General features: G+C 34.1%; 1 protein-coding gene across 1 annotated transcript in view; it reads left to right on the top strand.

Moving 5' to 3' along the window:
• The window catches only part of LOC129231881 (EGFR adapter protein-like), a 223,973-nt gene that overhangs the window by 140,359 nt on the left and 69,672 nt on the right, over positions 1–13,942 (top strand). Inside the window, exon 5 of the mRNA XM_054866271.1 lies at positions 11,216–11,389. Within this exon, the coding sequence (XP_054722246.1) occupies positions 11,216–11,389 (174 nt within the window). The remainder of the gene's footprint in view (positions 1–11,215; positions 11,390–13,942) is intronic.

Below are 13,942 nucleotides of genomic sequence, written 5' to 3'. Positions count from 1 at the left end.
CGTCACAAATTCATTCCGCAGAATAAGTTCTTTAGTTAAGCAGTGATGCCCAATTTACGGTGCGCGGGTCATATGTGATCCGCGGAATTGATCCATGTGGCCCGTTGTTATGTTCAATGTTACAAACCGAAAATTTATGTTATGGAACCTTGGAAAACACCGATTGTCTTCATTTGGTAATGATGGTTGCAAATTATTCGCCTAATGGTCAGAAATTGGTTTCTCAAAAATAGATGGAAGCTTTGTACTAATAAAATAATAATGATAACAGGACTTCTGGATTATCAGTTGTATTAATAAAATAAGTGTGTCGTAATGAAAACAGGACTTCTGGTTTGTCGTTTTCTTTCTTCTTCCATGTTATTTCCCTTATTATCCAGAATTTTTTTAAAAAATTATATCTGTGTTTTGGCCCATGAGAGTCATTGTAAAATGAAAGTTCGCCCCTCGAGTAAAAAAAGTTAGGCACCATTGAGTTAAGCCAACATAACTCATGCATTAAACACTTTAAAACTACGATCCAATTTCGTAGTTTTAGTTGCAACAAGTTTAGTTAGTTAAACATTGATCCTTCTTTATAGTCGTTGTACAAGAGAAAGTGGGACAACGTATTTAAAACGTTAAAACTATTAGTTGCTGAATATTGAATATCTATTATTGCTAATACGTTGTAAGTCTCGAAGGAATAAATAATATTCTTTGTAGTTATTGAATCATATCAGAAAAGTATACAATCTAATCTTTGTCTACTTTTCTGATATAATTAACTAACGAACGTTTGTATTTTAAAGCTTTTTTTTTTTTTAATTTTCCTCCTTAATATGGGACTGGCTTCAGCAGGACTCGACTCATTCTCTCAATCCTAGATTTCTTTTAAATGTAAATGCATGTTAAATATGTTAGATATTATGTAAAACATTTAATATATCGGGGCCAGTGGATCAAAAATGCAACAAAATATGTCTGAAGAAAAAGAGAGAGAAAAAACAAAGTAGCCTGAAAAATGAGCTGGAAAATCTGAAAGTCGGAAAAAAAAAAAAAAAAAACCCCGCTCTTTCCTTTTTAAGCACGCTAACATTTATGAAAATGAGTAAATAAAAAAAATCGCCACACCAACAGACAAAAGAACACCTTTAAATCCGACTTTTATTTTATACGTTAATTACGGACTCTCTAATTGGTTTAGAAAGTTCGAATAAAGTTCATCCTATGTAAAAAAAAAAACTTTTCGATTGGTCGCAAGATCAAAAGCATTCGGAGAATTTTTGCCTCAAAATGGGAAACTTTTAGAAAACTTCGCTTAAAATTGGAATGAAAAAATGACAAAATCTTCACTTGACCAACACGTTCATTTTCGTTAAGCTTTTACGTAACGTCTAGGCAGTTCAAACAATATGGCTCTTGGGGTTATTGCCTCTTCTTGTCGGGATAACCCATTACCGACGCAAGTGTCGCTTGTAGGAAGTATTTTAATTGTCTAACGAGTGGTTTTTTCAGTCTGCTTAATTGTACACTCTTATTTTCTCCTCTACTTCTGTAATATATTCCTCACACGACCTGTGTCGTGCAATTAGATCCATTCTAGTATATAGTGGCGACAGATAGTGTAAGGTCACAGTCACACAATAATAAGGACTTATGTTTAATTATATCCTACTTGTTGCTAACTACTCAAGGCGTGCAATGACCGTGTGAAAAAGCTTCAGTGTGAGGAATAAGCTTCGGATTATGCTTGTGACCAAGGAAGTGTGACTCCGCTGCTCTTGCTTTTCCTTTGCCTTTGTGGTCTAAACAATTAGATCTGAATGAAATAAAACTGAAATATATTTTGCGGAATGCTCCGTGTGTGATGGTGTTTGAATCTCAGTTGTTTAGAATGGAATAACCGGTTCCGTAGAATGCTCAAATTGTTAATTCCTGTTTATTGTCTGAAATTGTTTTTGAGAAGTTGGTATGATGATGAGATGACAGAAGGGATAAATGTACCAGCCTTATTTTAATTGGATATCGCATGCATTAAATTTGAAAAACATTTTTTTCTCTTTTTAAGTGGCACGTACTTTCCATTTTCTCATTATTTGGGTTGTATTATGTACCATACAATCCACGCACATTATTTTTCTGGATGGTGTTTTCTCACACTTTATTGCTTATTATTTACTTCCTTTTTCTTTAAAAAAAATGTTTTTCGCTATTTTGAATTTCCTTCAAAATTATACAAATTCAAAAGTGACAACCAGCAACAGCTAGACTTTAGGCCCAGCTGAGCTGGTACTAGTCAATTTATCGATCATCAGTGAAGATCAATATCTCTCTAAAAGCAATATACCCTCTAGTTGCTACAGCTTCTTCTGGTAAACTGTTCCAAATGCCCATAACCGTACTGAAGTAGTAATTTATTCCCACTTTGTTACGTAATTCAGGGTTGCCAACTGCTCCGCAAAAATAGCAAAACTCCGCAGCTTTTTTATTCCGCTTTTCTCTGCCGAGCGTTTTCAAGCATGACATAGTGTTAAAAGCTGTTTTTTTTTTTTTTTTTAAATTTTTGTGCTGGTGCTTAGAATGATTATCAAAAACTATTTCAGATAAGTGCTTCTCGTTTTTTTTAATTGAATTTTATGCAAAATACCGAGTTGCTCCGCAAAATTTCAAAGTGCTCCTCTAAATCAACACAGATGCTCCTCAAATTGTTTCTCCAAGGTTGGTAACCCTACGTAGTTGTATTTTTTGAACATTGTAATAGTTTATTAGTAAACTGAAAGAGTGTTCAAGTGTAATGGCGCCAATTTTCTATCGAGACCTTCCTTCAATTCCTCAAGAGATTGAGAACGGTATTTGTGTAAACCCTTTCATTAAGTATCCATTGAGAAATGAGGGATCCAGTAAAAATTGACCTTGTAACTCATTCAGAGCCTCAAAATCCAAAGTGAGATTAGAAAAATGAGCGATAACTTTCTGTTTGTTTTCGCACTCTGATATAGTATGGCTCTGATAAGTTGACTTCCGATCCGCCTGAGGCTTAAACGGTTCCATTTGTTAAAATAAAATTGAGGAAAATCGGTTTTTGTTGCGACAATGACTATTGGCGTTGTGTCAATTCAAGACATTCTCCTCTTTCAACCAAAGCACAAGTGAATTCATAGTTCTAGTTTCGAGAACCACACTATATAGCGTCATTTTTCCAAAAAGTTAAAGACTAAAAAACCGCATGAAACCTACCTCACTTCACTATTTTCACAACAGTCATCCCTCTAAATGTTGGAGATATATAAGTGCCGCACCCTGTGTTTTATGTAAAAGTTTGGCTTTGTTCGCTTTTGCGTAGCTAAATGTATTTTTTAAACTATGCATTTACATGAAAATTTTAAATGTAAGATTAACTTCATTCAAAATTCGCTTTTTTTTTTTCAGTTTTTCATCAAACATTCAATTAGTGCATTAATATTTGTTTGAGAAATTTCAGTTTTTATTTAGACTGATTTCAGACAGTATCTGCGATAACCTTCAACCACATACTCAATTTAATATGAATATCTGGATATTTCAAAACTACTTTGCTTTTAAAGTGCCTGCGTCTCAATTTTAGCGATCAGCCACATTGAATAAATGTTTTGACCCAGGGCTTTTATCTTCCTACCACGAGCAGCGCGCGGTAAACACTTAACAAGGATTCTGCCATCTAGCTCCGTTTTTCTTTTTCTGTCAATGCATTCAATTCGACAGGGAGTCAGTGCCGAGTAATTCCACCATTTTTCAGGATTCGTCTCTGTATAGATTGACTTTGCCTTTCTGGACTGCCGGAAAGACATAGTTCGCTATGTATATCTATCAATATTTTATGATTACTTCTGGCGGCATCCGGAAGAGACATATTTCATTTTATGTCGGTGTATCCTTTTTGGAAGGACAGATATGTTTCTTAGAGTATGTTTTTCATCTGTTTACATGCTCCAGCATAAAATCGCTATTTTCTAGCTTCCATGAAAAGACTTCTGAGATTCATTCATCGTTTCTGATAATATCAGTAAATCTCTAAATGCTGGAGCTAGGGTTCTTATATTTTAGATTTAGCCGTTTGATTTCGGAACTGTTTTTTTTATGTGGAATAGAATCTTGAGCCTTTCATGTAAACTTTAATAATTTGATAACTTTAAGAAATTAAAGAGTAAGTGTGTTCAATAGATTTGTTTATTTAGTTAAGTTAATGGTTTGTTTTGCCTGTACGTATGTTTTTTCAAGACCATTAATATTTCCCCTGTGTTTTTTCCCTTCCTTTTGATTTATTGTTTTGTAAAATACTAGCTTGTGTTTTTTTTATACTAGTGGTAAACACACGGCTTTGCCCGTAATAGAAAAACCAAAAGGTCTTTTGGTTCGCCTGTATATTTACAAACAATGTATGGTGAATTTTCTAGCCAGTTCTCTTGTACCCATCTTACGGTTCCACGCTATGATAATTTCGTATCTCGCCAATTGGCTTGTGCCCATGTTACGGTTCCACGTTATGATAATTTCGTAATTTACTCGTCCATCTTATGATATTTTTTTTCTTAAAATTGGAATAGAAAAAGAACCACATCGAATTTTCGAAAAATCGCTTGGAGGTGCACACCCCCATGCTACATACTAACTTTGTGCCAAATTTCATGAAAATCGGCCGAACGGTTTAGGCGCTATGCGCGTCACAGACATCCTACAGACATCCAGACATCCAGACATCCTCCGGACAGAGAGACTTTCAGCTTTATTATTAGTAAAGAATACCATGCATATTTAGTGTGCAATGTTTCGCTGTGCATTTCACGGCAACATAGAGAACTAATATGTATTGTGAAGTGCTTTTTATTTCTTCCAACTTTCATTAAAAGTGATTAATTGCTAAAACAGGCGGCTTTGCGTGTTCCGTGTTAATTCTGTCGCGATCATTAAGTTCTTCAGACGTTCTATGAAGCTTCCTATGAAGCTTCTGGGGTCTTGGGTGAAAAGTGGGGTGGCAATGAGGAAGTCTAGACTCTCGAAGCAATGACACCTGACTGTTGTCTATGGACTCGAAGCTCGACAGCAACAACACCATGAAATCAATCTAATTCCATAGGAATAACTTATTTGAATCTTTTGAAGACTTTTAAATTTAATGTCAATGCCTCAAACATAGTCCTTATCATTGAAAAAATGCTAATAATAATACAAGTATTATTATTATTAATAACCCACTATGATCTAACTAATTCCAAACTACCAATGGAATCTGAGCAATCCCTCACGCCACCGAACTGTTCAAAACTGTAATTAGGGGAACATGGGGCAAAGTGAAATGGTGAAATATTTACTCTGCTTTTAGCTCCACCTATCTGGTATTATTTTGATTATGTAGTACCGCATGTAGTCTATTCCAGTCAGGAAAAAAATACCGTCGAAGATTAAAGCATTTGGTAATATAAGTGATTTTAAAAATTTGGTACTCATATTGTAATATTTTGTTGTAAGTAAAAAAATATTTTTGTTACAATAAAATGATAAAGTTCTTGTTATCAACATTTTAAATATTAATTGAGACCTCCTAATATTCAATGCAATATTAATTTAGTTAATATTAAGCTTCTTTGTATTTTTTAAATTAGTTGTACAATTAGTCAAGTACATGCGGGGCAAAGTGAAATAGTTTGTTTCATTTACTTACTCAATCATTAAATATAAATTACTTTTGTTTTAATGTATTAATTAATTCATTTACATTCCTTCATTTAGTTATTCACTTATTTATTCATTTATTCTCTTATTTTCTTATTCATTCATTCTTTTACTTGCTCATTTATATTAATTGATTTATTCATTTAATTATTCGTTTATTGTTTCATTATCTTTTCCTTTATGCATTCAACCTTTTATTTATTGATTCTTTTGATCAAAAATAAGTTTTTTAGTCAAATAGAAAATATTTCATTAGAAAAATATTGTATTTTTCACTTTGCCCCATGAAAAAAAAGTGAAAATTTTCCACTTTTTTTTAAAGACTCAAATTAACTGCCAAAAATAAAAAATATTGTTTCAACGCAAGTTTTATTATAATATACAATGTTCTTTCTTTGTGTACTGTAATTTTCAAAACAAACTTCCGATTTGTTCACTTTGAAAAAACTCAGTCATCTTAACCATTTCACTTTGCCCCACATTCCCCTACTAATTTTTGTTCCAGTTATTTTGGTCTGGCAGCAGTCTTTTACCCTTAAGTCACGAGAGGGGATAACCGATGTAAATAAAGCTGTTTCGTCTCTTAGCACATAGATCAATGGAATATTTATTGTTCTTATTGAGCAAAGCTTAGCAGGCTGAGTTTCTTTTTTTGTCTTTAAAATGTCATTGCGCTTCAGATGAAGCAGAGTATTCCACTTGTTTCTAAAAAGTATGGATTTTTAATATGCGTTTAGAAAGAAATCGCAAAAGTTGAAAGGTTTTGTACCTCCAAAAATGTTCTTTCAAAATTACGCTGCTTCCTGTTTTCCCAGTGTCAAACTGGCGCGATGATATCGCCAATAGCAGAGTTGTTCACGTTTACCTCCGCTGTCATTTCTTGTGAAATGGGGTATAAGACATTATTAATCAATCTTCTATACGCCTCAACTCGTGTTCTGCTGCTTACCTTGATGCAGGTAGTGAAATTGCTGTTTAACGTGGCTTCAGTTTATTTAGCAATGCAATGCTTCTCATTCCGTGGTAGTTTGGGGTTTATTTTTCTCTTTAAGTAATGTGTATAGTTTAACTTATAAGTTTAATTTGAAATTTTTAATCACCTGAAAAACCATCACCAGCAAAGATCATCCTTTTGGCTGTTGTCAAAAAACGCAATTAACTCGAAACTTTACTGGTTACACCATTTAATGGTTGACAATTTTATGAATTGCCAGATGAGTGTAGACTAAGCTTTACTCTTTTTCAAGCAAGTGCTTCATGTTGCATTGAAAATTAGTCTAAATTTTTTTTAAATATTTTAATGCTATTTATATTGTTATAATATACCTCTTTAAAAACAATTAAATATTTATTTTTATGTTTGAATACTATCATCATCTGTGAAATTATCTGAAGGAAGTTTTAAATGAGCAAATTATTGAGAGAAAAAGATATTCATGTTAGGTGATTTATTATGTATCATCGTTTCAGTGTAAGACGTTTTATTGTTCTTACAAAAATAAATAAAACTGTTCGCTTAGTCTTTCATTTCCAGATTATTATTTGTCATTTCGTATAATTTTGAGTTTTGCTATATCAATTTAGATTTTCGTTTTTACTGTAACTCGACTCAACCCAAACCAAAAAATCTTTGTTTTTATATGAGCACTTTTCTGTTTACTATTTACCCGTTTTTCAGGTTTCCTAAAAACTCACAAAAATGTTTTTTTTTTGTAACGTCTTTTGTAACGTGTTGTTTCCAGATTATTATTTAAGCTTTCTTATAATTTTGAGTTCTCCTATATCAGTTTAGATTTTCATTTTTACTGTAACTTGACTCAACTCAAACCAAAAAAAATCTTTTTTTTTTTTACGAACAGTTTTCTATTTACCCGTTTTTCAGGTTTCCTCAAAAATCACAAAAGTGTGATTTTTTTTGTAATGTGTTCTTGGAGAATATCTCTTACACCCAACAGTTGACTGGAATTATTTTCCCCCATCACCATGACTCTTCTTCTTTTTCTTTCTTTTTCATGAATGGTTCAGCATAAACACTTCTGATCTGATAAATTTCCGATCATTAATGTTCTGTCTTCCTTTGTTTGGTTTCCTTTTAAAATAAATATAGTGAAATACGAACTTCAAGGGACTGCAAATTTTTTTCGTTGTAAGGGGAATTTCGTTTTAATGGAATTCATGCAACGTAATGACTATTCAATCGGGACTGAAAATTTATGTCGCTGAAACGGATATTCCGTTGTATTGTTATTGTTGCAACGGGATTTTACTGTATTTTCTTTCTTTACTCCTGTTCAAACTTTAATGAGATTTCGCAAGTTACTCTTTAATAATTTGCATTGTTTCATAAATTTACTTTTTATTGACTGTGCGATGTGCTTTGTTTCACATTCATGATACTTCCGAAAACATTTCGCTATTAAGACTGAAATTGCTCGAAATATATTTTCATCTTCTCGCATATTTTTACTTTATTGAATATTGATAGGCTCTTTTGTTTCACCTCAATTGTCTTTTCTTATGTATTTTATTATCCTTATCTTTCATTTCGCAGTGTGAAAAATGTTAAAATCAAAATGTTTTCTTTTGATATGTTGTCTTGACTCTTCAAAGATAAAAAAATTTAAAATGTTTTTTTTAAAACATTTTTAAAAAATTCTGTGTAAATACCGGGGGGGGGGGGAGGGGAATCATTCGAACTTTTGCTTGCTCAATTCATCTCTAGTTCTTAAAATTAATTTGCGAAATGTTGTTTTGGTCACGTTTTCCTCCTTTTTTCTGTTGTTAGCTTTTTGTTGCAGGTGTTTTGAAATCTCCCAGGAAATTTTCTACCACTCGTGGGGTTTCTTTTACTTGCATGTAGTGACTGCAAGTTTCGAAATGGACTGTTTTGTTATGTGTTTCTTTTCTCGGAAGCATTATTTGTTTCAAGATGAACTGTTATTTGTTTGTTTATTTTAAAAACTCTTCAATTCACTGTTGCAGACATTTTTAGAAAATGGGGAAATTTTAAGAACGTTTGATTACTGATCTTTTCTCTAAACTGTTTACTTTTAGTGGTAGAAAAAGTGAAGTAATTTTGTTATTTTATTTAAACGACTTAAAGGTTTCATCTGCACTAATTACACTACGCAACAAAAAAGAACTTTCTGTCTGCATCCCGGTTTTAAATAGTCAATTCTTATTGATTTTGAGTCGAAAAAATTGAATATGTAAGTTTTTTTTTTTTTTAAATCAGCTTTGTTTTCAATATACCCAAAAGTCCACTGCTGAAAGATGTACAGTAAGTACCCATTGATTTGATGGAAAATTTAAAAAGAAAACATTAATTTGAATTCTGAAATTTTTAATTCAAATTATGTTTTTTGCAATCACGAGTTGCGACTGGACCCTACTAATCGGATTTATTGTTTCTAGAAACCGCTCGTTTTCCCTTAACAACTACCGCTCCTCTTGGGAGGTTACGTGTGTATGTGCAAGCGTGCATGTGTGTGTGTGTGTGTGTGAGTGTGTGTGTGTGTGTGTGTGCAGGCGTGTGTGTGTGAGTGTGTGTGTGTGTGCAGGCGTGTGAGTGTGTATTGGCGCGTGCGTGCTTGTGTAAGCTTGTGTGTGTGCGTAGACCTATGTGTATGCACGTAGGCGTCTATGTATGTAAAGGCGTTTGTGTGCATGCGTGAGTGTGTATGTCTGTAGGACATTGACGTCACCGACCAGGAGAAGCGGATTCCGGGGGACAGTGCTCAGGACCAGAGAAACCGCTCCTACATAGGCCGGAGGGCGGTGGTGCTGCAGAGGCCCCTGATCCAAGCTGAAAAAGGAACCACAACGTTCGTCGCTTGTATAAAAAATATAGTGGACTTTCGAGTATCCAGAATGAGTACAAAATCCGGATTACAATAATTAGTTTTAATCAAAATCAAGGAATTCTTAATTATACTGTGCCAATGCTTTCTGCTTCGATCTTTTTAATTGTATTTTATTTTATTACGGGACTCAAGGTCAACTTAAATGTTGAACTCTCTACATTAAAGTCCAGACATATCAATTACGTCAAAATTGCATAAACAGCAATTAGACTTACAGATGCGTATTTCAGGTTCACAAAGAACCACATTTTCAGTGCCAAAAAGAAAGAAAAAAAAGAGAAGAAAAAAGTGGGTTCTACTTAAGATCCACCTGTCTTTGCTTCTTCCTAGATACAAGAAAAAAATTACGAAATAAATTAGTACATGTGTGCTAAAATAAAAAGTCGGGAAGTCTTTTCATCCATTACCTCACTTGTTTTGCATTGAAATAACGGTTCCTTGCTACCCCCGAAACAGGTGTCTGTAACTTTTCGCATTTTGTGTTGTTATAACCAGAGTTCAACGAAACTCGGATACCAAGTCGCCCGGGCGTCTAAAAAGAATATCTTAACAACTATTTTTTTCAGAACAGGAATATTTTGGAAGCCGTGTTAACACATTATATTTTCCTATAAATTCTGAACAGTAACTTGTCTGGTGCCTAAAGTTTTTACCTTGTTCCTAATGGTCTAAGATCGGACTAAGGTTGACCTATCCTCATCGAGTTTCCTCATTTGTTATACATAAAAATGTATATAAAAATATTACAGACACGATGATTATTATAGGGATATGTCTAAGAAAAAGCTGTCATGTCAAAAGGTTATCGCAATTTGCAATTTCAATAATTGAGTAGTTCTACACATTTTCTGCAGGTATCTTCAAACTAAAGAAGAATTTTGCAGAAATCTGCAAATTTTCTGAAGATTTTTAAAATTAGAAGTATCTCTGAATTTCCCACTGATGACGCTTATTCGGCTCAAAATTCGACATTTTCTCAGGGAAAAGATTATATGATGCTTTTACGGAATTGCGAAGAAATCTGCAGAGATTCTGCTAAATTTCTTCTTTGATTTGAAAACACCTGCAGAATTACTCAATTATTGAAACTGTAAATCGAAACCATCCCATATACTGCAGACTTTTGCTTAGACAGCCCTGTATCATCGTGTTCAATATTTTGATCTTATTTTTTACGTATATTACTTATGAGAAAATTCGAAGAGAGCAGGTCGACGTAATTCGGATCTCAGATTTTGTAGTTTTTGTCGCATTCTGACTATACTGCCATGCTAAGCACAAAAATCGTATCCACACTTTTTATCAAAATTGAGTTACGGTCACCAGGTGGTACTTTGTCACATATTTCACCTAAATACAACGTTTTATGGTCAATTGTCGATCGAAAATATTTTTTGAAAATTCTGAAAATGTTGTATCTGAATCAAATACATAGAGGCGCAAAACTTAAAATAGCAATTTCTCATTTTGAACTCGGCTATATATACGACCTTAGCGCTTAACACGGCAGTATAGCGTTGTTTCATTGTATTTTTCAAGTAAAAGTTTGTTTTTGAAATTAGTTAAATTGAAAATAATTATGAAGAACGGAAACCTCTGAGATATATATATATAATCGAGCGTCCAGTGTCCATAATCGAGTTTCTCTGTTTGGTCCACAGGCGGAGGCGCTGAGCAGCGTGGTGGGTTCGGCGTTCCGCATGGCTTTCGCCCAGCAGCTGAGCCATCATTCTCCGACGCTGCAGCCTCACAGTCAACAGACCCCTGTCTCGCTCCTCGGATCCGTCTCCACGTGCCGCGAAGATGCTGCTCTTTCCCCGCGCCCGACTTACTGGGTAAGTCTACAAATTTTCTCTTTTCAGTTACTCTGTTCCAAGTTTGAGAAATCCAACATCATTTCAAGCCTACTGTCTCTCCCCCTATTTTTTTTTCCAATTCAGCCATGGGCGCCCATATGCAAAATTTTAAGGGGCGTCTCAGACATTTTCCCCATGGTTTAGCGGGATATTTTCCCCATGAAACAGATTTCAGTACAGATAAGAGTTATTAAAATTTGACATTTTTAATAACTTATTCATTAATAGCTGGAGAAGAAAGGTTTTTACATTTTTGCAAAGAAAAAAATACTAAAAACAAGAAAGTTCTAATTTCTAACGAGAGGGGGGGGGGCTTAAGCCCCCGCTTGCCCCCCAATATGGGCCCTCATGTATTCAACTGATACTTTTTTACGCCAAAGCCAAAATTAAGGCTATGTCGTTCATGAACGATCGGCAATCGGGCCTAAAAGACTGACTCCTTGTAATGAACGTTGCCCTACGGCAATGGTCGGCAACCCGTCGATCGCGATCGACCGGTCGGTCTTGAGCCTATTTTCCGTCGTTCGCGATCGACCGGTCGGTCTTGAGCCTATTTTCCGTCGTTCGCGATCGACCGGTCGGTCTCTAGCCTATTTTCAGTCGATCGCGACAATATTCTTTCCTTGGTTTCTATCGGAGTACCATTTTCTGAAACAAAACTAGGTTTAACGTCCAAATTATTTGAAAATTTTCCCAACTTTTTATGTTCAGCGGAGCTTTTTATGGTCACTATTTTATCAATTTTAAAACAAGCAATATACTTACCGGTGAAAATATTTCTATGTCAGTTAACAGTGTTCACATAACATTATTTAAACAAATTAAAGCAACCATTTAATAAATAGTAAAGTCTGTTTTGATAAGATTTTGCCTATAATTTGAAGCCAGCATAATCTCAACTTAACCGCGAATGCAACAAGATCGTTTACTCCCCCCCCCCCCAGGTCGGTCTTCTTATTCACCGAACTTGGAAAGTAGATCTTCAGTCAATTTAGGTTGCCCACCGCTACTCTACGGTCTCCTAAAAAATGAACGGCCGTTCTTTTGAACGATGATGTTCATTTTGTATAGTTGTTTCTGGCGCAATTAACTTCTTAATTAAAACCTTTTTTATGTCTTTATACTGGACTTCCTTTTTATGCATTCAAAATCATTTTTTTTTTGTTTACGTTTTCACTTGAAAAATGCTTTATAGTTCGATGATATTTTTATTGATTTATTTAATTTTCTTTAAAGATCAATTTTGCGATTTTTTTTGACATCACTTTAATTTTATTAATTTTTATTAAATGAAGTTTAATAATTTAGTTTTGTACCGTGCAGGAATCGAACCTGCGACTTTTGTAATGGGGAAAAAAAAAAAAAAAAAAAACAGATGTCTTATCTTTCGATTACCAAGAAGTAGCTTACAAAATGAACTATTGTTGCTTTATACGGCTAAACCTATGTAAAATATTTTTTTGATTTTCCTTTTAAGAATATAAACCAATGAAACATTTTCCGTACACATCGGTAACTCTCTCAGAGAACTGACCTGCAACTTTTTAAATGAACGAAGTTGTTCAGGTGAACGAGTTCAGTGTACGGATCAAAAAAATGAACGCTCCTCTGATGTTCTTCAAAAAGAACGAAATTATAAGCAATTCGTGATTGCTTAAATAAAAAAAATAATAAGATAAAATAATAAAAAATAAACAATTGTCTGTGATTTGTTAATTCCTTTTATATGGAGAATGAGTTAAAAATATATATCAGGGTTTTTTTCCTCTTCCATCTGTTAGACATTCTTTTCGATGTGGCAGGGGGGGGGATGACATCTCGAGTATTCCACCTAACTGGAAAAGCCATCTTGGAATAAATAGCCTCCATACAGAAACAGTTAAGGGCTAGAAAATGTGCACTGCATGAAAAATGAACATTCTTTTTGCTTACAACATTTTTAATCGTTTTACAGCCAACAATTTTTAAACACTGAACCCTTTCCGACCGACCATCTTGCCAAACGACTAAAGTTTGATCGAATATAATTTCTCCTATCAATTTAATGCTAATCAGTCCTCCATTAAACGACCACTTTATAGTATAAAAATTCCCCTCTCAAAACGACGGCATTTTCATCCAGAAGAAAAATTTAAACTGCGGAGCTCTATTGTTAGTACTAGTAAACAGATTATTCATCTCGAAGACTTTTATACAATCACATTGGCCACTTTTCTCAGAAATTCCTAGAAAACACGATTCATGTCAGTTTCACACCTCTTTTTCTGAAAAAAGCACATTACCTCCACCCTGATTGCTTCCTTGATGAAATAACGATAGGATGAATCTTGTTTTTGTGAGAAAGAGGTTCCACTTATGATAATACCGCCATCCCTCTCCGAGACGAGGGTATTTAGCATTTTTTATGTGCTTCTGTAAACAGTTATTATGAGAAATTGCTTTGATCATTTCCCGTTTACTTGTTTAACTGAAAAATAATTTATAAAGCTTGCAAATTTAAAACAAACATCCATTTGCGCTTTTTTTCATCCT

The sequence above is a fragment of the Uloborus diversus genome, chromosome 10, assembly GCF_026930045.1.
Source record: "Uloborus diversus isolate 005 chromosome 10, Udiv.v.3.1, whole genome shotgun sequence".
NCBI classification, from domain to species: Eukaryota; Metazoa; Arthropoda; class Arachnida; order Araneae; family Uloboridae; genus Uloborus; species Uloborus diversus.
Note: the sequence above shows the minus strand (reverse complement) of the source record. Positions and strands in the feature narration are given on the sequence as shown.